At 42.3% G+C, this 26165-nt stretch overlaps 1 protein-coding gene across 3 annotated transcripts; it reads right to left on the reverse strand.

The window, feature by feature from the left end:
* Positions 1 to 571: 571 nt before the first annotated feature.
* On the reverse strand, positions 572 to 25661 carry LOC123996697 (G protein-activated inward rectifier potassium channel 4-like). Of its 3 annotated transcripts, none has more exons than XM_046300309.1 (5): positions 25501 to 25661; positions 25237 to 25291; positions 8898 to 9045; positions 7886 to 8765; positions 572 to 1585 (listed from the first exon to the last, which is right to left on the reverse strand). In XM_046300309.1, the coding sequence occupies exons 3-5, from the start codon at positions 8985 to 8987 to the stop codon at positions 1224 to 1226; spliced, it is 1332 nt and encodes a 443-aa protein (XP_046156265.1). In that variant the 5' UTR covers positions 8988 to 9045; positions 25237 to 25291; positions 25501 to 25661; the 3' UTR covers positions 572 to 1223. The 3 variants fall into 3 exon arrangements, with proteins under 3 accessions (XP_046156265.1, XP_046156264.1, XP_046156266.1); XM_046300308.1 differs by having other exon boundaries at positions 25237 to 25369; XM_046300310.1 differs by lacking the exon at positions 25237 to 25291.
* Positions 25662 to 26165: the final 504 nt, after the last annotated feature.

The raw sequence follows: 26165 nt of genomic DNA on the forward strand, positions 1-26165 counted from the left end.
CTACCTGGTTAAATAAAGGTGAAATAAAAAATAAAATAAATGTAGGACTTTGTATGATTTGATTTATGTATAATTTGATTATGTGATTTGACGGTATTATGTCACTTTGAGCTTTGCTTTCAGTGGCAGTGCAGTATTCCTTGTTTACAACTAGAATGGGTGCAGTTTTAAGGGACCCTTGCTGCTTTATTATGATAAACACACCTTTCACCATACTTGACAATGTCACAATTTGCTTGTGTTTGGGGGGTTTACGCCTTGTCAGATGATTAATGACTGATTAATGACTGACTTATATATGACTGAGTAACAAAATTGAACTGATTATTCATTCCCCTCATCTTTTTCTCACTTGATCAGGCTTGGAAGGAGTTGGAGAGAGACCCGAGAGGACCAGGTTGCTCTTGCCATGACGTTCTACAGCCAGTAGAGGGAAATCTTCATCAAGGTAAGACTCGATATGGCACAACTTCAGAGTGAATGATCAACCTCTAAAAACCTATCTGTGTGGTCACTGTGGTGTGAATGTAAAACTATACAAAAAAGGCTTCAATCATTTCAATTTCCATCATAAGCGCTCAATTATTTATTAGGTGGTTGCCAACGCCCACTAATAGCAAACCCTTCCAAAATGCCTTGAACAGGATCATTTGTGAAGCCAACAAAATGGTGCAAGAAAGACCTTTCAAACTTAGTGATTTAAGATTTGAATACAAGGTCAATATTCATTCACGAAAATGAACACATGTAAGCAAAACATGTGTATCAAAATACTTGAAATGGATGGGCATTTGGGCAGGCCTCCTTTAATTCATCCTCTTTCACATTAATTCTTACACACATTGCTCTAGTCTATTACAAAGTATTCAATCATTTACATACCATACCATTTAAAACTTTTAAAATCATATTCACCCAGTTATTCAAGTTGTTTTAGATCAGAATATTGGCATTAAATGCTATAATAAAAACAATGAGTCCGCGTGAAGACTTACCTTTGGTCCCTCTAATAGTAGTCAAAAACTATAGGATATCATAGTTTATGTTTGATATCAATGCCATTTGAGACATTGAGTCACTTGCACAAGTTCTTCTTGCCTATCTTCATGATGTTGTGGTTTTGAAATCTTACCTCTTGTAGCCTTGTTTCCATGTATGAACTTGTTTTAAACCAGTGAGCAGCATCATCGGATGAGATGGTTTGTGTTTTCACCAATGCACACTCATTCATGCCCATCATCCATCCTGTTGGCATCTCCATTGCTTATGTTATCCCCCTCTCCATCTCCTAGTTCCTCCACCCCAACCTTTTCCTCCCCTCTGTCTTCCTCCTTCTCTGGACCTGGTGGGGGTGGCTCCAGGACTGGAGGTGGGGACTGGGGAGGTAAGGGGATGGCCTCTCCCTTCTTGGCCAGCTCGGCCAGCTCTCGGGCAGAGCAGGTGGGGGTCGGGGTAGGGTAGGTGTGGTGAAAGGATTCATAGTCCACCTCGTAGAAGCCCTCCTCTAGGGAGAGCACAGGGGTGAAGCGCTCCCCCCACATGACCTCTGAATCTAGGTAGGAGCTGCGTGCCTGGCATGTCATTCCTGGAGAGAGAAAGGGGGAGGGAGATAGACAATACTGACATGAAATAGAGGATATGAACTTGAAACGACTGTGTGATTGGGTATAATCTAAATGGGTTTTTTTCAAAGCCCTTGTCATGGAATTACACTAAGACCTGGATCCAAGCTGCGTCGGTGTGATTTGAGGATCTAATTAAGGTTCGCTATGCTTTGTCTTACTGACTTTAAATGAGCTATACTCCTTTCATTGAGCAAACATTTTAGCAGAGTTTCCAGGGTTGTACTAAATCAACTGAGACAAGAGAGAAACAGGATCTCACTGGGGAAAAGGAAATAGGCTGACGAGTGGTTCTAATACAGAGATGTGCATCTTCTCTTTCAATCACACATGTGTACACACAAACACACAGATGCAGAAACACACACAGATAACCACACACACACACACACACACACACACACACCTTTCTGAATATTTATACGTGGATTGCCTATAAATAGCTTGTGAGTATTTTCATCCTCTGCTCAAGTAAACCGTGAAGAGCCACATCAATTACAGTACATATTATCCACAGGAATGAAGAAACAAACCGACAGACCATGCACAGCCAGCACCAGGTGTATATCAAGGCAGACAGACCAATGTGTACACACACACACACACACACACACACACACACACACACACACACACACACACACACACACACACACACACACACACACACACACACACACACACACACACACACACACACACACACACACACACACACACACACACACTGTCTACATACTGTGTCTTCCGCCTGAAGACATACCCAAATCTAACTGCCTGTAGCTCAGGCCCAAAACCAAGGATATGCATATTCTTGGTTTCATTTGAAATAAAACACTGAAGTTTGTTTGAATTGAATCTAGGAGAATATAACACAATAGATCTGGTTTAGATAATACAATTAAAAAAACATGTTTTTTCATTTTTATTGTTGTATCATCATCTTTAAAATGAACAAGACAAAACAAACATTCAGATAGCATGATGGGGACAATTTCAGTGAAACGCATAAGAGGGCAACAGTACTTGTGCAAAGTTTCAGAATGATAACTTCCAAAATGATTGTGCTACATGACATTTATCATGAAGTCACCCAGGTGTCCCACACAAGTAGCCCAAATGTACCCAAGTGGCCAAATTGGTGAAGTTATACATTTTGAATGGAATAACTATATACAAAATACCAAAATGGTATTCTAACACACCCCCCCCAAAAAAATGGAGAAAAAACATGAAAAAATATATATACATTTACAAAATAACACTTTCAATATTTGGAAGACCCTTAGTCCTCTACACAATATTGTGCTGCTGAGGGCCTCCTGGGTGGTGCAGTGGTTAAGGGCGCTGTATTGCAGCGCCAGCTGTGCCACCAGGGACTCTGGGTTCGTGACCGGGAGGTCCGTGGGGCGATGCACAATTGGCCTAGCGTCGTCCAGGTTAGGGAGGGCTTGGCCGGTAGGGATATCCTTGTCTCGTCACGCACCAGCGACTCCTGTGGCGGGCCAGGTGCAGTGCACGCTAACCAAGGTTGCCAGGTGAACGATGTTTCTTCCGACACATTGGTGCGGCTGGCTTCCGGGTTGGATGTGCGCTGTGTTAAGAAGCAGTGCGGCTTGGTTGGGTTGTGTATCGGAGGACGCATGACTTTCAACCTTCGTCTCTCCCGAGTCCATACGGGAGTTGTAGCGATGAGACAAGAAAGTAGCTACTAATAATTGGATACCATGAAATTGGGGAGAAAAAGTGGTAAAGAATTCAACAACAACAAATATATATATATTGTGCTGCTGATGCCAGGTGCCATAGCAGTCTCTTTCTGCTGTAAAGCAGAGGGTCACCAAACATGTGGTGCAGGTGATGGGGGACTTCATTTTGCAGAGAACACAGCGACGCCTCCATGCTATGCCCTTTTGGCCCTGAGGCACATCCATGCCTGCAGAAATACATTTGGGCAGATGAACACCACTTGTGGCAGGAGCTGGATGAACCAGTTTCAGTGGGGGATGGACACCTTGGCACTGGGGGCTCCCATTCGGAGTCAGTGTCACTGTGAAAAAGAATGTTCAGTTAATATAGTTTCACATATGAGCCCTGTATCAACAGGTATAATAAACAGATATATATAGAGTACAAGGAACATAGGGTTGAATATATTATTATAGACCTACTAGATCTACTGTCTCATTTATATTATGACTGACCTGCTAGATCTACTGTCTTTATTATATTACAACAGACCATTGTTGTGGGCCTGCCCTCCCCTCAACAGCCTCAAATAGGCTATTTCATGTGAGGGTGGGGTGGGGTGGAGCGGCAGACACACGCATCTCGGCCATGCTCCCTCTAATCCACAATATGTATATATACACACACAAACATAGGCTATGGGTCATAAACATACATACAAACATACCCCCACCCACAATGTATAGCCAACGTGTACTTTACACATTTCATTACATTTTTATATATTGCTACTAAAATGTTTAAAAATCACAAATAATATTTTATATTATTAATTTCAAACAACGGCATTAGCATGAGAATAACTTACCAGTCCAAAACGATGTCCTGTCCATTCCAAAAATATTCCTCCATTTGGGAATCGCTAAATGAATCATCCTCTAACAATCTCTATCTCACTTTCCCGATCAATTTCTTCTAAAATTGTGTATACATCTGTATATCTAGACTTAGAGTTAGCTTTCCCTGACTTAGTCACCATACTGATTGATATATAAACAGCTGAAGATGCGCTTTACCAAAACAATGCTGTCCGTAATATGCGTGGCTCCTGACCCTCTTTAAGCCGGAGTTTACTACGTGGGTTGGTCTTCCAACACATAAACATTACATATTGCCGTTTACCTCAGCTCATTGGCTATCTACCCAGCTAGATTTCAAGACGATCAGTGGTCATTGGGTTAAAATACAGTCAATCAACGAAACAGCGGTCATATCGGTGCATATTGGTGCACAATGATGTCATTACTTGTTGTCTTCAAATCGGTTTCTTTCAGTCAATACATCCCGCGAAATGACCCATCCCGTTTGGTTGTGTTACAAACAAACCAGTTGATTGCAATGAATCCAAACATGACTGGAAATGTCACGTTTAGTGTGTGTATTTACATCGAATGTGTCGTCAAATGGAATGAGACGGAATTCACGACACAGGCGGTTCACAAAATGTTTCGTGTTAGGATATAAAAATGGATTTTATCAAACAAAAGACCATTCATTGTGTAACAATGAGCATTGGGATTGCAAACAGAGGAAGATCGCCAAAGGTAAACAATTTATTTTATTGCAATTTGTGATGTTGTTACGCCTGTGCTGGTTGAAATAGTTTTTTTCAGATAATCGCATCGTATTCTTTCGCAGTAAATCCTTTTTAAAAATCTGACAACGCAGTTGGATTAGCAAGATTCTGGGCTTTCGACCCATGTGAGACACTTGTATTTTCATTAATGTTTAACATGACTATTTATGTAGCGATCACTGTATGTTGTTGAATTTAATCCCACTAACGGGTTCGGTGCGCAGCGAGGTTAAAAGATTTATGTACGCTTATCACGCTGCGCCTTGGTCTCCTCATTATGACGACCGTGACATTGCTAAAGTGCCAAAATCCAGCATTTTGACATGTCCCTCTGTCAACCCTATGTCACTTCTAGGAAGATTTTAACCCACTTAATCCCAAAATGTCTCCAAGTTTCACCATCATTGTAAAGACCTAGTTAGTTATTTTGTTACTTTGACAAAGTCATTTTTGAAGATTATTATTTATTTCATATGATTATTGATTCATTTACGTCTCATTCATTTTAAGGTCAACCCTGTTAAGTGAACTGAACTCTCGTTTTAATATGGTGAAACTAATTATTTTTAACAGACACATTGAACATCTAATGGTCAAATCCTAATCTTTTTGGCCATTTTCTCTTGTTTTGTGGTGGAAAACTGAAAGGGTCAAACATAACACGTCAACCGTAGATAGACAGGCTAGAAATGTTTTAACAAATACTTTTTGGGGGGAAGCTTGCATTCAATTGCCACTCCCTGATGCACACAACAAGCTTCCATTCCCCCTGTCACAAAGAGATTTATGGCTGATTTAAGAAGTAATTGACAACCCTGTTATGTTAAACCCTGTTACTTTATTTGGCACTTACTATATATATATATACATTTATCCTCTTGAAATGCGAAAACAAGTTTTTTATTAAGTTGATCATGTGCTCTTTATGTGGGTGAAATCAAACATTTCTTTTGTCCAAGTTACACTTCACAAAAGGCACAGAATTGCTGGAACGACCCAATTCAATCACCATTTCGACCAGAATTCCCTCAACGTCTTCTACTCATTTAATTTCCCAGAGGCGGTGCTATTGACAGGTCTGGGATTCTCCCACAAACACACAGACGGGCTTCCGTGGAGTCCCTTCCGCTTCTCACAGCAGCGGATAGATAGAGGATATTAGTGTCATGATGTTGGCCTGGGGGGTAGGTTTATGGCAGTCATAAATACCTCTTCCCCCCTTTTTCCTCTCTCTACTCTACTGATGTTACATTTGCAAAACCCTTGGTTAACATAGAGATTCTGGGAACATCAGAAGGTGGGGGGAAATTAACTATATTCTGGTAATCTGATCAACTGAACATATACGGTGTTACTTAACAAATATGATGTCAGTTCAGTTGTCATCTGAGACATTCTCATCAATGATAAGATGACATAAACTCTACAGTGGAAAGTCTACACATCAGAATTATCCGATTCACATGGAATTGTTTTTCAATTTAAATGTTTGAATATTAAATTATTTGTGATGGGATGAAATGTGATTTTAGCTTCTAAAATGTGAGATTTGCGTTTTCATAAGATAGGGCTCAGCTCAATCAGTGGCCCGCCCCTGTAAAGGGACATGGGCTATAAAACTTTTCAAACACTCCCTCCTCTCCCTTCCTATATAAGCCATTGACGACAATATAACTTCCTGTTCCGAGGACGACGGTCCTATGTCAGAATGGTTCAGATAATAACTACAGAACAAAGCCAACATCAGCGTGAGCTTTGGTTGCGAATGGTATGAACTTTGAACTCTTATTCACTACAGAAGTGATACCTCCTAGCTGTTGAGTTAGCAACAGCAGATGCAAATGCAGGTTAGGAAAGAACAGACAGAGTATCCCATCTACCACACAACGACGTTACTATAACGTATTCAATTGACAACCAGAGACATTCTTCAAAGGACTCGGTTGGGCAACACGGCCTTCCATCTACCACCAACCTACCGAAGCGCAGCTCAGAGTAAATATTTATTGCATTTTCCTTTTCCAAATGGGCGGTAATTTAGAATGCATTAGATACTGTATTTACGATAGCACAGCTTCGGCTTTGTTTCTCAGTCTTCCCGCTCCTTCACTCAAACCCAGCCCATTTTCTTTTGTGTAACAAGCTGTCATATCTGTTCCTCCCGCTAGGGACGTTTTCCTTTATGACGTAATTTGTAATCAAGTTATGATTTAATTAGGTGTATGTGTAATTCTGTGTGATTAGTTAGGTATTTAGTAAATAAATTATTAAACACAATTTTGTATTGCTGATTCAACTTGTTAGCCAGGGTTCATACAGATAACTAAGAATTTACAACTTTCAGATGAGACTGAATTAAGATGACGATTGATATTGACTGCTATTGATGTGAAATATTACTAAGTCTTTAAGAGTTTATTTGGAAGATAACAGTTCTATAACTATTATTTTGTGGTGCCCGACTCTCTAGTTAATTACATTTACATGATTAGCTCAATCAGGTGATATTAATTACGGATAAATTATTTTATAGAATATCATGTCATATCACTTAATCCGGTATAGCCAAAGACACATTAGCGTACAGGACAATGCTGTGGCCATTTAGGACAGTGTAATTGCAGTCCTTGTCAAGTGCATTCACAGCCAACGTTAATTGGTGATACCCTGCAAGTCTCAAGGGATTCCTGACGACTGCATCCTCTTCATCCCACCAAGTGAATGAATGCTTATAAACAATGTCACACACAAACCTGCATTAGATTCTCATATTATACGTTAAAATACCTGTAATTATAGTGTTATTAATGTCATTTTAATAATCATTTTCTACATCATTATGATTACAATAAAAATCTCTCCAGGTAGAAGTTTGTCGGCACAGATCGAGGACCAGCTTATTCTCCCCAGGTCCGGACCTTAAATTAGATGAACCCACCTGTGGCTTCCACCATGCCCTCCAGGATGACCACTACTTCAAACTCCTCTCTCTCTAGCTGTTCCTGTGAGATCTCCCAGAAGGGACTGCCCTCGTTGAACTCGTGACAGATGATGAGTGGCGACACCAGGAAGAGCCTGTCGTCCCCCGTATCGAAGCCCACATTGATATCCGTCTGATTGAGAGGGATAAACTCCCCTTCCTTGGTCTGCTTGGAGCGGATCAGCTTGGCCCGGATGGAGGCCTCCACGATGTGTGAGTTCCTCAGGTCTCCTACCCTGAACATCAGACACAGCTTGCTGTCCCTCACAGAGATCACCGCCTTGTGTGAGAACATGAGAGTCTCGGCTCGCTTCTTTGGCTGGGAGATCTTGACGAACATGCATCCCACCATGAAGGCATTGACGATGGAGCCCAGGATGGCCTGGACTAAAAGCAGGAGAATCCCCTCTGGGCATTTATCAGTGATGACCCGGTAGCCGTAGCCGATGGTGGTCTCCGTCTCGATGGAGAAGAGAAAGGCGGAGACGAAGCCGTTGAGGTTGTTCACGCAGGGGATCCAGTCTCCATCGTCGGTGTGGTCCAGGTCTCCGCGGATGTAGGCGATGAGCCACCAGATGAGACCGAAGAACACCCAGGTGGTTGTGTAGACCAGGGTGAACACCAGCAGGTTAAAGCGCCACTTCAGGTCCACCAGGGTAGTGAAGATGTCTGTCATGTAGCGGTATTTCTCGCGCACGTTGCCGTGATGCACGTTGCACTTGCCATCCTTCTCCACGTAGCGCTGGCGCCGTTTCCTCAGGGTACGTCCTGAACGGTTGGAACCTTTACAGCCCCCACCTTGCCTGCCACCCACCACCATGGTCCGGTCTGTGGGCACCTGTGTGTTGTTCGTGTGAGAGAAAGAAAGAAAGATAGAAAGAAAGAGAAAGAAAGAAGAGGGTTAATGACTGTGTGATTTAACAAAGTAAGTTATTGCTAAATTGATCACTTCCATCAAAACTTCCATCACCTTGTTTTTGGGTCTATCCCATCTTGGTTTTGACAGCTTTTGGTCCTGTTTCTCCACATCCTGTCCAAAACGCCTTTTGAAGCAATTCATGGCCTCAAAGCTTTGGGCCACAGTCGCTGTTTCTGGCCCCAAACAATACGCTTTCTAGCTGGAAAACATAAAAGCATATTCACATGAAAGATTATTCAAATTCCACTGTGTAGCGGACTATCAACAAACCTGTGACATTTCATATCAAACTGAAATGAGGTGTGGTGTTTTTTTTAGTAATACATCATAAAATATAGAATATATATATGAACAGCTCTCCAGATCAACTCATTATTGCTGTTCACCTCTGTCAGCCTGGGCAGGTGAGGTTCAGAGACATGGTTCATTTCTGTCATTGATCGGCAACATTAGACACCCTCAAGCCAAACAGAGAACACGACAGTAATTCATTATGCTCAGAACAACTTCACAGTGTTAAATCCCACCTTCCCACATACACACTGGGGCATAAACACTGGGACACACACACACACAAACACACACATGCACCATGACCCTCTCTTTTTCACAGCTAACTACGTGACTCCTGGCTCACTTTAGAAAGGATAAAGTGAAACCCTTTTAAGTAATCTGCCTCATTATTGTCATCCTTCCAAATCCCTCCAGTCAATCCAGATCTATCCACCACCGCGGTGTGTGACTTGCAAGATTCTAAAGATGAGATCGACTGAACTTCAGATGGGTTGCAGACTACTGGAGATGTAGATTGCATGATCATCAGCCTGAAACAAATCTCAGTTAGTTGCACTGCGGCTTGCAATGTCTGCCACCAGCAAAACAAAACAACTCAGCTTCCTCATTTGTCGTTATGTAGATTCCAGAACTGATTACTGGTATCTAAAGGCAGTAGAGCAGGTGTAATGTGAGAGGGAGTGAGCTTAAGGATTACTCAGATAGTCCAAGGATACTGCTCCATGACCATCTGTTCCTTTGTATTGACAGAAGTTGCTGTTGTGAGCTGCTGGGATCAAAGCTCCTAGTTCCAGTCTCCCGTGGTAAGTGTGGGGGGCAGGGGAGGGGACAGGGCAGAAAGCCACACTCTCTCTCCCTCAGGAACACTCTCACAATCTCACTCACCTCATGTCAGCTAGTTGCACTTTTGTTGTTATAAAGGCCTACAAGCAGCGCTTAAGATAAACTAAGGACAAGATTGAGTGTGTCCGTGTGTATGTATGTGTATGTCTGTGTACGTGTGTGTACCAGTGGAGGAAGGGGAGGACCACCTTACGCAGTGAATTAAAAATAATGAAACATTAAATATATTCACATCACCAAATACCTGATTAAAACACACTGTTTTGCAATGAAGGTTTACAGTTGTCTCAACAACACCCTTTAGGCTATTACTATGGTGTAGCCAGAGGACAGCTATTCCCCGTCCTCCTCTGGCGACATTGATTTCAATACAAAACCTAGGAAGCTCTTACGCCTTACCCCTTCCATAGACCTACATTGTAATTATGACCACTTCCGGACGACATCCTCCAACCAATCAAAGCTTTTGCCATATGAACAAACACGTTGTCCATCAAATCATAGGATTAGGATCAGAGAACGAACCTAGTGTGTTGTATTGCGGTTGTGCCACAGAAGCTTGGTGTGTTGGTGACTTATTGGATAGAGATTGACAGTGAAGAGTCATAGCTGAACATTTTTAGGGATATTATTCAAATCAAATTGTTTTTTTTTAAACTATAGGAGACGGAGGTAGATTATATATTGTTTTCTTGGTTTTAGAAATTTATTTTTGGGTGGAGTTAGTGCAATTTATTTCAATTTGCCTTGCTAACTAGTAGAAAGTACTAACATCGCTCACGAGTAGCGCAGCCGTCTAAGGTACTGTATCTCAGAGGCATGCTAGAGGCGTCACTACAGACCCTGGTTCGATCCTGGGCTGCATCACAACTGGCCGTGATTCGGAGTCCCATGGGGCGGCGCACAATTGGCCCAGCATCGTCCGGGTTAGGGTTTAGCCGGTGTAGGCAGTAATTGTAAATAAGAATTTGTTCTTAACTGACTTGCCTAGTTAAATAAAGCTTAAATTAAAAATGACAAAATAAGCATTAGCTAGCTACCATATATGTATTTATAGCCAATTTGTTTGTCAGGAGAAAATGTGAATGTGATCAAATTTGTTTATATTCAAACTTGGGCTGGCTATGCTGCCTATACCTTTTCAATCCAAAATGATTAACTGGAATGTATCAATCAACATAAGAGTGATGACATAGACTGAGTTAATTTTTTTATGAGGCCTACAGTTGCAAATATGCATAAAGCAAGCTCCGCCCTGTGAGTTATATTGTCTATCAGTTGTTGTCTCTGTGTCTGGGTAGAGGAAATCCCCCTGTTAGTCTAGTCTAAATATAATTAATATGAACATGTACAAGGTTGCTGCAGTTTGACAGGGTTTTCTTCAGGAGATTTTTATAACTATGTGATCTGATTAGAAAAAATGGTCCCATCATAGCCCATATAAAACCTTTTTACAATAGTCCTGAAGCCCAGCCTGTTCTCATAGACTAGATGTAATCACTGTCAAAAGAAAAACTCCAAGCCCCAGGGAGAACAATTTTTCCCACGGCTTTATCGGGGCTTTATTCAGGAACGTTTCTTGGGCTACTTTAATGTGTCAAGTAGGCGAGATTCGCAGTCTGTGTTTGACTTTGTGAATTCTGAGATGTCTAAGTTTAACTTCATGGACAAACTTGTTGCCCAAACCTGTGATGCCGCAGCTGTAATGGAATGTCCCCTCCTGTTCCCTGATTAAGAGGTGATGACCACTCCACTCCACTACCATTGCCAATGCTCTCCTGACATGAACTGAAGCTGGCACGTTGAATGTTTCCTCTCCAAGGACTGTGAGTAGCAATGTCAATTTTTTCTCATTATTACTGTATGTAGATTCAAACACATACAAAAACCCAATCACATTATTAAACATCAATGATTTTACTCCTTGCTTGGACTAACTCATTCTTAGCTCTTTAGTCTGTGTAGTGTATTGTGTTGTTGTTTTTTGTCAAATACCGTCATGCCCTCAGTGGAAGAGTTGAGCTCCTCTCCAACACCATCCATCCATTATGAGCCTGTCCTGCACTGAAGGCTATGAACACCTCAACCCCTGTCCTGCACTGAAGGCTATGAACACCTCAACCCCTGTCCTGCACTGAAGGCTATGAACACCTCAACCCCTGTCCTGCACTGAAGGCTATGAACACCTCAACCCCTGTCCTGCACTGAATGCTATGAACACCTCAACCCATGTCCTGCACTGAAGGCTATGAACACCTCAACCCCTGTCCTGCACTGAAGGCTATGAACACCTCAACCCATGTCCTGCACTGAAGGCTATGAACACCTCAACCCATGTCCTGCACTGAAGGCTATGAACACCTCAACCCCTGTCCTGCACTGAATGCTATGAACACCTCAATCCATGTCCTGCACTGAAGGCTATGAACACCTCAACCCCTGTCCTGCACTGAAGGCTATGAACACCTCAACCCCTGTCCTGCACTGAAGGCTATGAACACCTCAATCCCTGTCCGGCACTGAAGTCAAGCCTCTGATCAACTCATGCCTCATACCCTCATTCAATCGCTGCTGTGATCCCTTTCCAACAGAGTGGAAGTAGCCCTCTCATTCCCACCCTTCTCAACTGTTCTCTCTCAGCCCAGCAGTGTCATATCTTAAAACATGTTTACAGGGCACACAGCCAACACTTTAAATAAATAGATGTTAATTATAGAGTAGGGTGGCAAAGTAATGGTCGCGGGGCACATTGAAAGTGAAACGCTCAAGTCATCTTTCTTTTGAGCCAGACTGCCCCCGTTCTATAAACTGCCACCCAGCATTTACAGTGGGGCAAAAAGTATTTAGTCAGCCACCAATTGTGCAAGTTCTCCCACTTAAAAAGATGAGAGAGGCCTGTCATTTTCATCATAGGTACACTTCAACTATGACAGACAAAATTAGAAAAAAATCCAGAAAATCACATTGTAGGATTTATAATGAGTTTATTTGCAAATTATGGTGTAAAATAAGTATTTGGTCACCTACAAACAAGCAAGATTTCTGGCTCTTACAGACCTGTAACTTCTTCTTTAAGAGGCTCCTCTGTCCTCCACTCGTTACCTGTATTAATGGCATCTGTTTGAACTTGTCATCAGTATAAAAAAGACACCTGTCCACAACCTCAAACAGTCACACTCCAAACTCCACTATGGCCAAGACCAAAGATCTGTCAAAGGACACCAGAAACAAAATTGTAGACCTGCACCAGGCTGGGAAGACTGAATCTGCAATAGGTAAGCAGCTTGGTTTGAAGAAATCAACTGTGGGAGCAATTATTAGGAAATGGAAGACATACAAGACCATTGATAATCTCCCTCAAACTGGGGCTCCACGCAAGATCTCACCCCGTGGGGTCAAAATGATCACATGAACGATGAGCAAAAATCCCAGAACCACACGGGGGGACCTAGTGAATGACCTGCAGAGAGCTGGGACCAAAGTAACAAAGCCTACCATCAGCAAGGGCATTGAAGATTAATCGTGGCTGGGTCTTTCAGCATGACAATGATCCCAAACACACCGCCCGGGCAACGAAGGAGTGGCTTCGTAAGAAGCATTTCAAGGTCCTGGAGTGGCCTAGCCAGTCTCCAGATCTCAACCCCATAGAAAATCTTTGGAGGGAGTAGAAAGTCCGTGTTGCCCAGCAACAGCCCCAAAACATCACTGCTCTAGAGGAGATCTGCATGGAGGAATGGGCCAAAATACCATTAACAGTGTGTGAAAATCTTGTGAAGACTTTGACCTCTGTCATTGCCAACAAAGGGTATATAACAAAGTATTGAGATAAACTTTTGTTATTGACCAAATACTTATTTTCCACCATAATTTGCAAATAAATTCATTAAAAATCCTAAAAATTATTTTTTCTAATTTTGTCTGTCATAGTTGAAGTGTAACATGCACAATTGGTGGCTGACTAAATACTTTTTTGCCCCACTGTATAATGGACAAATAATTCATCATTACCAACCCCACCTATTCTCAGCATATTTCTCTAATGACCCCTACCTAACAGCAAATTTTCATTAAGTCCCTGGTTTTAGATGTTGAGATGAAAACATTCTCTGCCACACACACACACACACACACACCTGATTAAACTTCTTTGAAGTCATACGCTTAAAACGATCAGCCTCCATTCCCCATGCTCTGTCCAGTGGTAAAACACTGGCAGTGGGTGTGATGAGGAGTTGCCTGTTAGTCAGCAGCAAATGTGTGAAAGCTGAAAGCCATATTAATGATGCAGATCTCTGTGGGGTACGTGGCGGGGGACAGGCAGAGACAGACGGAACAAGCTGGGAGGCCACAAATCAGCCACTGATCCATCTAGAGGTGGGCCCGCCTGACGAGAGAAGATTAAAGAGACAAGGGGACAACATGCTGCATACATGTATGACTGGGAGGAGAGACATTAGCCAAGGACTGGCAGGTCATGGAGAGCAAGGGAATAAGGGAGGGGGACAAGTAAACAAACAGGGGGAAGGAAGTAGATGAAGAGATATAGGAAAGGGAAAAGAGAAAAACAAATGAGGAGTGAAAATGAGAAGGAAAGAGAGGGACAGAGTAAGGTGTAGCGTTGGACAGGGCAAAAGGCAAGAGTGACAGATTAGATTGGCGAGCAGATCGGTCAAGTAGAGGGTTTCAAGGAGGGAGATAACGAGAGAGACAGTAAAGAATGGTTTAATAGGGACAGAAAGAGAGAGATGGAGAGAAGGGGTTCATGGTTAGAAAGGAAATGACAGGAGTGGTTGGAAAGAGGAGAGGCTAGAGGGAAGATGGTGACTGGTGGAGAGGCTGGAATGTGTTAGGTGAATCGGTGAGTGTTAGGTCTAGTGTTGACACCAGTACCACTACTGACAGTAGCAGTAGCAGTGGCCATGTCTGTGTGTGTTTTCACAGGCTTCTCTCCAAGTTTTCCTTGTGACCACAGCAGCTTCCCCAGAGGCTCAGTCAACCAACATGGCTTCATCCTAAAGACAGGACTGATCCCAGTGCAGAGCAGCCAGGCAGCATCTGCTTCCTCAGCACAGCTCCACTGGCACAGCATGTTACAGCACTAATGTCACCCAGAATAAAGAATAGTTCTGTCAGGGATAAGGCATGGAGGCCAGCCTGTTGGGATGACATGTCATGTCAGCAGTATGAGAAAAAGATGAGGTCTCATTTTCTGTGTCGCCTTTGTGAGAATCTTGTCGTGAGCAGATTCTCTACTTTTTTCTTATTATTTTCTCACTCCATGTATCACTCTCCCCTGCTCCTCCGTCTCTTTCCCTAGTCACTTCTCATTTCATCTGGGTTCCCATTTTGGCTCAGGATGATGAGGGTATAATGGCTTCATTGAAGTGTAATTCTTTATAATGAAATGACCTGTCCAGTACAAACTGAGAGCCACAGGTAGACAGTGAGACAGACAGGCTTGCCAGGACAGAGAGAGGATATTTGAGCTCACTCCCGTCAGCCATTAAATTACATATCCAAAGAGAACAGACGTTGGGAGAGAGAATGGGTAGACGGGAATTAAAGAATACTGCAAGAAAGTAGAAGTGAAAAGAATGAGAATGGAGTGGAGGTAAAAGGAAGTGGGTGAGGCTGAAACCAGAGCCAGGCAGACTCACTGCATTCCCACTTCACACTGTAGTCTACACACTATCTTTAATGAAGGGCTTTGTACCACACTTAAACACTCTGCCCTTGAGAGAACTTCATCATAGGGGGGCAGAGAATGAGTGGTAACTGCTGTTTTTTAGTTTCAAACGGCTTGTGTAGCATCATTAGATATGAGCATAATCATTTACATGGCTAGATATGATCTTGAATGTCTAATGCAACCGTGGTTATCTTAATATCAAATCATTTCTGTTTGAAATTAAGTTCCTTACTGTAATTGTTTCCAATTAAAATTGTCAAAAATAAACAAAATAGCCTCTTAGCGAAGAGCAATTTCCCAAGCAAAAATGTTACTAAGACTGGTCTGTGTGGAAAGGGGAAAACTAGCTCTTATTGGTAGAGAGGTTTTGAAATCTCTTTCTTATTGGTCTCCTTTTCACCTCATTTAACACCTGATTTACTTAACAAGAGGCACATCTCAATAGGTGGCCCAGGTAAGTCATTATCCAGCTTTCCTCTTTTTTTCTATTGCTCCTCTATTGTTTCTCAAGCAAGAGGAAAGACCAATGACATCAGATTCCCATTATACCAACTCCTTGAATGCCAAGCAGTTCATTCTAAAAAACAATATATTGCTTCTAACTTTTTTTACCCCTTAGTGTATATACTTTACAGTATTTATACTTGAGACTTTTAAACAGTTAAAGTTAGCTGAAGGACGTGTTTAACTCATTTAAAATCAAATCCAATTTTATTTGTCACATGCTCCGAACACAACAGGTGAAATGCTTACTTACAAGCCCTTAACCAACAACGCAGTTTAAAAAAAATGTAGTTAAGAAAATATTTAATAAATAAACTAAAGTTTAAAAAAATAAAAAAATAAATAACAATAATGAGGAAAATATACAGGGGTTTCCGGTGCCATGTCAATGTGCGGGGGCACAGGTTAGTCAAGGAAATTGTACATATAGGTAAAGTGATAGACATAAAGTAGCAGTAGTGTAAAATGAAAATAGTCCAGGTAGCCATTTTATTAACTTTTCAGCAGTCTTATGGCTTGGGAGCTGTTATGAGCCTTTTGGACCTAGACTTGACCCTTCATTACCGCTTGCCATACTTTTTAAAAATGTAACCTTTATTTAACTAGGCAAGACAGTTAAGAACAAATTCTTATTTACAATGTCGGCCTACTCCGGCCGCACCCGGACGACACCGGGCCAATTGTGCGCTGCCCTATGGGACTCCCAATCACGGTCAGATGTGATGCAGCCTGGATTCAAACCAGGGGCTGCAGTTACACCTCTTTCACTGAGATGCAGTACCTTAGACTGCTGCGCCACTCTATGACTTGGGTGACTGCAGTCTTTGACAATATTTTGGGCCATCCTCTGACACCACATAGTATATAGGTCCTGGATGGCAGGAAGTTTGGCCCCAGTGATGTACTGGGCTGTACGCACTACCCTCTGTAGCGCCTTATGGTTGGATGACGAGCAGTTGCCATACAAGGCGGTGATGCAACCAGTGCTCTCAATGGTGCAGCTGTAGAACGTTTTGTGGATCTGGGGATCAGACTCCTGAGGGGGAAAAGTTGTTGTCGTGCCCTCTCCACTACTTTTTTTGGTGTGTTTGGACCATGATAGTTTGTTGGTGATGTGGACACCAAGGACCTTGAAACTCTTGACCCGCTCCCCTACAGAACCGTCGATGTGAATGGGGGCGTGCTCGGCCCTCCTTTTCCTGTGGTCCACAATCATCTCCTTTGTCTTGCTCATGTTGAGGGAGAGGTTGTTGTCCTTGCACCACACTGCCAGGTCTCTGACCTCCTCCCTATAGACTGTCTCATCGTTGTCGGTGATCAGGCCTACCACCAATGTGTCGTCAGCAAATTTATTGATGGTGTTGGAGTTGTGCTTGGCCATACAGTCGTAGGTGAACAGGGTGTAGAGGAGGAGATTAAGCAGGGGATCAGCGTGGCAGATGTGTTGTTGCCTACCCTTACCATCTGGGGGCGGCTCGTCTGGAAGTCCAGGATCCAGTTGCAGAGGGAGGTGTTTAGGACCAGGGTCCTTAGCTTAGTGATGAGCTTTGTAGGCACTATGGTATTGAACGCTGAGCTGTAGTCAATGAACAGCATTCTCACATAGGTGATCCTTTTGTCCAGGTGGGAAAGGGCAGTGTGGAGTGCGATTGAGATTTCCTCATCTGTGGATCTGTTGGGTTGGTTTGCGAAGTGGGTCTAGGGTTTCCGGGATGGTGGTGTTGATGTGAGCCATGACCAGCCATGACTAGCCCTTCATGGCTATAGACGTGAGTACTACGGGGTGGAAGTCATTTAGGTAGGTTACCTTTGCTTTTTTGGGCACAGGGACTACCGTGGTCTACCTGAAACATGTAGGTATTACAGACTCGGTCAGTGAGAGGTTGACTTGCCAGTTGGTCCGTGCATGCTCTGATTACACATCCTGGTAATCCTTCTGGCTCTTTGGCCTTGTGAATGTTAAGCTGTTTAAAGGTCTTGCTCACATCAGCTATGGAGAGCTTGATCACAAAGTCATCTGGAACAGCTGGTGCTCTCATGGATGCTTCAGTGTTGCTTTCCTCAAAGCTAGCGTAAAAGGAATTTAACCCGTCTGGTAGGCTCGCGTCACAGTCAGTTCGCGGCTGGGGTTCCCTTTGTAGTCCTGCCACATCTTACGAGCCTCAGAGCCGGTGTAATAGGATTCAATCTTAGTCCTGTATTGATGCTTAGCCTGTTTGATGGTTCGTCTGAGGGCATATCGAGATTTCTTATAAGTGTTCTGATTAGTGTCCCGCTCCTTGAAAGCGTCAGCTTTAGCCTTTAGCTTGGTGAGGATGTTGTCTGTAATCCATAGCTTCTGGTTGGGATATGTACGTACGGTCACTGTAAGGACAACGTCGTCGATGCACTTATTGATGAAGCCGGTGACTGAGGTGGTATACTCCTCAATGCTGTTGGATGAATTCCGGAACATATTCCAATCTGTGCTAGCAAAACAGTCCTGTAGCATAGAATCCGCATCATACTTCCGTATTGAGCGAGTCACTGGTACTTCCTGCTTTAGGTTTTGCTTGAAAGCAGATTTTCCAAATGGAGGGTGAGGGAGATCTTTGTACACATAACTGTGTGTGGGGTAAAGGTGGTCTATTATATATTTTTACCCCTCTGTTTTTCCCTCACGTGACATGATGGTAGAAATTAGGTAAAACAAATTTAAATTTGCCTGCATTAAAGTCCCCGGCCAGTAGGAGCGCCGCTTCTGGATGAGCATTTTCTTGTTTGCTTATGGCCTTATACAGCTCATTGAGTATGGTCTTAGCACCAGCGCTGGTTTGTGATGGTAAATAAATGGCTAGGAAAATATAAATAGTGTGGTCTACAGCTTATCATGAGGTACTATACCTCAGGCGAGCAATACCTCAAGACTACCTTAATATTAGACATCGCACACCAGCAGTCACTTCCTGCATTTAGTATCTTTAATTAAAGCCTCAAGTCAGGTTCTGTCCTGTTTTAGTCATGATGGAGGGATGTTAATTTGCTGAATGGTTGCATAACAACTGAGAGAAGCTGGGTAACATGAGAGAGCTGCAGAAACACTTTTGTTCTTACTGTATACTCATTGCCAGGTCTTAGTGACGGATCAATCACTTTTACGACAAGGTATGGGACCCCTCTATGGCTGTTTCATATAGGACAAACTCTGTGAAATTTGGCTTGTAACTTATGGCCAATACCAAGAAGTCAGAGCAGAGCAGGGAAATCCCATTAGTTGATTTGCAAGCCAGTGTGATGGAGGTATCACACTGACTTGCTTGACTTCTTTACTGTTACCATTCTGGCCCAAGGTGTTTCGGAAGGGTCGCCTGTGAGGACGATGTAGGAGTAGGCCACAACAGCCACCCCTGCACAAACCTCTGCCATCCATAGGATGAGAGATCATTTAAATACATTTTTACTCTCCGGAATGCCAATGTAACTCCCTTGTACTATAACTCTGAGACACAAGAGCCCCACCCCCCACATTTTATTCCCCTGGCCCCTCATCTACACAACATAGATACTGGCGGTACGGTGTGTATGCTCTAGTGAAGTTCATAGCAGCCACGGAGGTTAGACAAGACCATAAGCTCCGATTCCCATAACTGAGAGAATCCAGGTTTCGCCTGAGTTAAGGATGGGTAGCAAATCAGTCATGACATACGTTTGAGAGGAGCGCTCCGGGAAGTTTGGGGTTTATACAGTTGAAGTTGGAAGTTTACATACACTTAGCTTGGAGACATTAAAACTAATTTCTCAACCACTCCACAAATTTCTTGTTAACAAACTATAGTTTTGGCAAGTCGGTTAGGACATCTACTTTGTGCATGACACAAGTAATTTTTCCAACAATTGTTTACAGACAGATTATTTCACTTATGTTCACTTACTGTATCACAATTTTACATACACTAAGTTGACTGTGCCTTTTAACAGCTTGGAAAATTCCAGAAAATGATGTCATGGCTTTAGAAGCTTCTGATAGGCTAATTTACATTATTTGAGTCAATTGGAGGTGTGCCTGTGGATGTATTTCAAGGCCTACCTTCAAACTCAGTGCCGCTTCGATTGACATCATGAGAAAATCAAAGGAAATCAGCCAAGATCTGACAGTTGTAATTTCCAAACGCCTGAGGTACCACGTTCATCTGTACAATTAATAGTACGCAAGTATAAACACCATGGGACCACGCAGCCGTCATACTGCTCAGGGAGGAGACGCGTTCTGTCTCCTAGAGATGAACGTACTTTGATGCGAAAAGTGCAAATCAATCCCAGAACAACAGCAAAGGAACTTGTGAAGATGCTGGAGGAAACAGGTACAAAAGTATCTATATCCAAAGTAAACAAGTCCTATATAGACATAACCTGAAAGGCCACTCAGCAAGGAAGAAGCCACTGCTCCAAAACCTCCATAAAAAAAAGCCAGACTACGGGTTGCAACTGCACATGGGGACAAAGATCTTACTTTTTGGAAAAATGCCCTGGCCATAATGACCATCGATATGTTCGGAGGAAAAATGGGGGGGCTTGCAAGCCGAAGAACATCATCCCAACCATGAAGCACGGGGATGGCAGCATCATGTTGTGGGGTGCTTTGCTGCAGGAGTGACTGGTGCGCTTCATAAAATAGATGGAATCATGAGGAGGAAAATTATATGGATATATTGAAGCAACATCTCAAGACATCAGTCGGGAAGTTAAAGTTTGGTTGCAAATGGGTCTTCCAAATGGACAATGACCCCAAGCATACATCCAAAGTTGTGGCAAAATGGCTTTAAGGACAACAAAGTCAAGGTATTGGAGTGGCCATGACAAACTCTGACCTCAATCCCATAGAACATTTGTGGGCAGAACTGAAAAAGCATGTGCGAGCAAGGTGGCCTACAAACCTGACTCAGTTACACCAGATCTGTCAGGGGGAATGGGCCAAAATTCACCCAATTTATTGTGGGAAGCTTGTGGAAGGCTACCGGAAATGTTTGACCCAAGTTAAACAATTTAAAGGCAATGCTACCAAATACTAATTGAGTGTATGTAAACTTCTGACCCACTGGGAATGTGATGAAAGAAATAAAAGCTGAAATAAATCATTCTCTCTACTATTATTCTGACATTTCACATTCTGAAAATAGAGTGGTGATCCTAACTGGCCTAAGACAGGGAATTTTTACTAGGATTAAATGTCATGAATTGTGAAAAACTGTGTTTCAATGTACATGGCTACAGTGTCTGTAAACTTCCGACTTCAACTGTAGGTTGACTGTAAACTGTGAGTGTTACTGGGGGAGCTTGTCTGAGCTGTTTCCCTTCCATGCTATCATTCTAACTGTCTGTGTAATGCTACAGATAAAATGAAACACTATTAGATGTAGAATCAAATACACTTCCTCCGCACACAGAATACAAATTGACAGAAATAAATGGTGTCAACTTATTTGCTCTTCACCACGATTGTGTCATAAACCACTTTTGACATTAATTTGAGGGCAATTTGAAAGTGAAAAGGACAACTCAATACGTGATCCTATGCTCCGCCAATGCACAGTACTCTGCTGAGTGTGGCTGATAATGGGCTGTGGTGGCTGTGCATGAGCAGTATGCCAGAACAGCACCTCTGTATTCTTAATCAAATCACTGTCATTGCAAACACCCGTAGTCCTTAATATTCTCCCAATCGCTCTCCCTCACTGCCTCATTTCCACCCCAATGAACTAAAATAGACAAGTTCAGGCAGATGAGGCATACAAGCAAACCCTTTAATTTATCTTTGGGAAATAGAAAGCCACTCAGTGATAGGTTGACTGATGATGGGATAAGGAGGTGGGAGAGAGAGAATGTTTTAAACCTTGAATGGAACAAATGTTCTCTATGTGAACCGTATAGGTTAAGTTTAGAATCACAAAAAATGTATGCAGAGATTTGTAGCTAACAACATCAATGGAAAGTAAATATGAAAAATGCATAATGTGGTTACGGCTGTTGGTGAACTGAACAATGTGAATGAGGAGCGTTGTTGCAGCATCACGTCCAAAGCCAAACCTGGCAGGCTGACATGGTAATAGTCAGAGGCTTCATGCCCATAGCGGACACAGTGAAACTAGGCCCTCAGATCACATTCCTTTCCATCTTTCAACCAGATTTGAGCAGAGAAGCATATTTAGTTTCTTTAAAAAATAACCCCCAGTCTGGAAGATACAGTTTAAGAGGTATGCTTAGATATGCAGGAAAATAAACATACATTTGGAATAGAATTAAGCATAATGATTATGGCTCTAGATTGCAGGAAAAAGCTGGTTTTGGTGTTTGAAAAATGAAAAATTCTCCAACTAGTGTTAACATAATAATATTAACCAAATAGTTTGGCTCCTGGATGCTGATTGGCTAAAAGCAGTATGACAGTTTTCATTTAGTGTTCTAATAACGTTGGTTACCAGTTTCTAATAGAGATAAGGCACCTCAGGGGTTTGTGGTATATGGCAACTCCGTGTTGTGCTGTGCTAAGAACAGCCCTTAGCCATGGTATATTGGCCATATACCACACCCCTTCATGCCTTATTGCTTAATTATACCATGACATTGTTGAATACTTGTTTCTGATTGGCTTGATGGGCATTCTGGGCGGCAGGGTAGCCTAGTGGTTAGAGCGTTGGACTGGTAACCGGAAGGTTGCAAGATCAAACCCCTGAGCTGACAAGGTACAAATCTGTCGTTCTGCCCCTGAACAGGCAGTTAACCCACTGTTCCTAGGCCGTCATTGAAAATAAGAATTTGTTCTTAACTGACTTGCCTGGTTAAATAAAGGTAAAAATAAAAAATATAGAGCGTGCATTATTTCCCTATAACGCACAGTATATTTGCACGGTAAAATTAAATGGCTATAGTTCATTCTTACATGTTCTATGTTTGAGCTGCTTTTGAAAGCAAAGGTTGAAACGAAAACATTATTGGCATTGTTGAATTGGATTTTCATAATGGCAAGCCAGGACTGATGTTTTGGTTAGCTAAACTAGCAAGTCGGTTTGTTTGGTTACCACGGCAACTACTGTAGCTATCTAGTAAACTTACTAGCTACTTCAGTGGGTGTTAAACACATTTCTATCAGCAAATGAACACATTTATAGCAGCAAATATGTTGAATTATAGCCATGGTATAAAAGGGATCATCAACTCGGGGCGCTATACATTCTCTGGGAAATAATGCAGCTCCATACAACGTCAGTTCCAGTCTGCTAGCGCGTCGTGATTTTTGGAACACGCTTTCCACATCCTTCATTATTTTCCATAGAACGCTTCTCAATTGATTATCCCTTAGGTGTAGGCATGCATGCCAAGTCATTCAATTCAATCAGCAAAGAGAATACAAATCACAATGCTGGAAAACAAAGACACACAAACAAATGATTGAAAAGGAATACATTCCTAGAATTAAACAGAGGCTATTTCTACACGGGCCAGAACATATTACGACTGAAATGGCCTTGAAGAAACAACAGTACTGTGATGAAACAGCAGGGAGCAGATCTTGAACCCTCGACCTTCTAGCCCGAGGTCCGGCGCGCTATCGACTGTACCGCAAAAGTATGAGTCGATATACTGAGTCGATTTCCGCGCTTATAAACCCAGGGTCGTTACAGTACTTAACATTTTCAGAGCTTATATATACTTATTGAGAGTTGACCAATGCGTGTTAGCTGGAAGTCCTTGATATAATTATTCAACACACATTCACGTTTGGAATATCATATTTTATTAACTTAAACTGTATATTGAACTTAGTGAAAAGATACTGAAAATATGTTCTCGCAATATGCTCAAGGTTAATTTCATCAAAAGCTACTCATAATACACCAAGGCTTTAAAATCAACCCATTACAAAGCCTTGGTAGATGAACACCCCACTGACCTTAGAGTCATCTTCAGAACCATGAATAGTGGTTAAGCTGGGTAGGCAGTGTAACCCTTTAGCAATTCCCAGTCATATTTAATATTCAAGAACAAATGGTTCCATGATATCCAATTCGCTGTCATCAAATATGAAGCATGTCAATTGCTCTTGAGCAGCCATGCCCTCCTTTTAGAATTTCTAGAATATTTTATGTAAAAAATATAACCAATTTGACAACGTGTGAATAGTTAGAGAAAATATCCTATTCTAAACATCCTTGACATGGATAACAGGATGTGTTGAACGCACAGTCGCAGTTGACTGTTAGTTCTGGAATGATTATTTATTCAGAACGTGAATCGTTGATGACGAACAGCTGCAAGGCGCAATTAAAGCAGAGCGCGTTAATAAATGGGGTACGGAATAATACAGGAACATTTCCCATGATGTGCAGGAAGGAAGAGTAGGGCTGTTTTAAATGGTAGCTTACACGTGGGTACTGGGTAGGCTAAAGAATTGGACTAGCTGTCAAAATCCTAGGCGAGTGTGAAATGCGTTGGAGCATAAGAGGAGAAGAGAGAGAGAGAGCGGGGAAGAGACTGAAATAAAGAGCGTAGACAAATTGGGGATGGATGAATGGGGATAGAAAATAAATACAGTATAAATTAACAATGTATTACAATGTTTTAAATTGTTCATTGGCGTCAACAATGTATCAGTAATTAGTCAACTTTTAGACCCATTTGTTCATTTTTTTAATGCTAGGCTGCTAGTTGCCTACTAGTTACTGTTCAAATGCATGCATTTTAAGAGCCTAATTGATTGACAAGGTTAGGTTAGCTCACATTACCCGCTGGTTTTGAATTAGAACCACAACAAATGGAAACCTCAATAAACGAAGTTGTCCGCATGTTGACTTCACTAGTTTAATAGACACATAGCCTAACAACCCAGCATCATATAGGCTACACAAAACGGATGCAAATTAAGTTTGCCCCCCTGACAGACTCCGACCGTACATGAACCCAGTTTGGTTGTCTAATAGCCTTGTCTGTCAGTCATATAGGCTACTATGGACATATATACAGCGTTGTCGGGGTTACTAATGTATTAAGCATTTAATAATTATGGTAGTTAATAAAATACCTCACCTCGGTTCTACAACAGTACTTGGTTCGACACGTCTGCACGAGCTCTGACCAGTACCTGTCAAAGGTAGGTTACATCAAACACGACCACCGAGCGCGCCGCCAGTGCGTGTCCACATATCAACACATCTCATTTCTGTAATTTGACAGAAAACTGAATTAATTAACATAATAAGTTGCATTTACTATCGCTATAGTAGTTTGGAATGAACACGTCTGGTTATATTGTCTGTTATCCAAGGCATCCTCTGTTTGCGCTGTGCTTACCTTCTTTCCGAACTGGATTTGAGAGTCCCATGATCGCTGCCATAGCAGATCAGGTGGCGGATTTAAAGCTGTAAGTAAGACCACCACAGTAAACTGTCACTTTTTTGTTCCTCCTGTAGCCCACCCCGGTCTCACAGACTGGAAGTAACAGCCAGCTGTAGTCTACAGTTCATTGTGCGCGAAGGAACGGTCTAGGCTTGCCACTCCTACTGTACGCGTAATGCAAAAATCCCCTCCCCCTCGTCCGCCCCTGTACTTTACAGACTGCAAGGCTTTTCTCATTATGTGCGATCTAATATATGAGTTTCCGTGCTGTGCTTAGCGCTAGACCTCTATTGCGGAGTGGCAATCGTCTTGGTATGATAACATTACTATTTGGCTTTTGACTGCCCTCTGCGCCGTGGCATCAGTTGTCCCATTTGACCCTGTGCAAACCATTCCCTCTCATCTACCGTTCATTAAGAGTGATCATTTTTTCTCAGCGGGAATGCTAAGATTGCCTGCTGAAAATGGTAGACTTTAAGAAATGCAGAGGTAGGTGGCTGCATGACATATCTATGAGATTACATTTTCAAGAGTTAATTTAAGAGCAATTACATTGTATCAGCCATTAATGTGTGAGACACTCTTGCATGATGAAAAACCTTGGCTGAGACCATAAACTT

Source organism: Oncorhynchus gorbuscha, linkage group LG15 (assembly GCF_021184085.1).
Source record: "Oncorhynchus gorbuscha isolate QuinsamMale2020 ecotype Even-year linkage group LG15, OgorEven_v1.0, whole genome shotgun sequence".
Lineage (NCBI taxonomy): Eukaryota > Metazoa > Chordata > Actinopteri > Salmoniformes > Salmonidae > Oncorhynchus > Oncorhynchus gorbuscha.

Bases quoted from the DNA above. Each gene is read 5' to 3' on its own strand.
- LOC123996697 (XM_046300310.1), bottom strand. From the start codon at position 8,987: ATGAATTGCTTCAAAAGGCGTTTTGGACAGGATGTGGAGAAACAGGAC. The intron at 8,766-8,897 runs GTGATGGAAGTT...AACAACACACAG, and splicing joins GGGATAGACCCAAAAACAAG to GTGCCCACAGACCGGACCAT. The intron at 1,586-7,885 runs GTGGGTTCATCT...TTCTCTCTCCAG, and splicing joins GGGCATGGTGGAAGCCACAG to GAATGACATGCCAGGCACGC.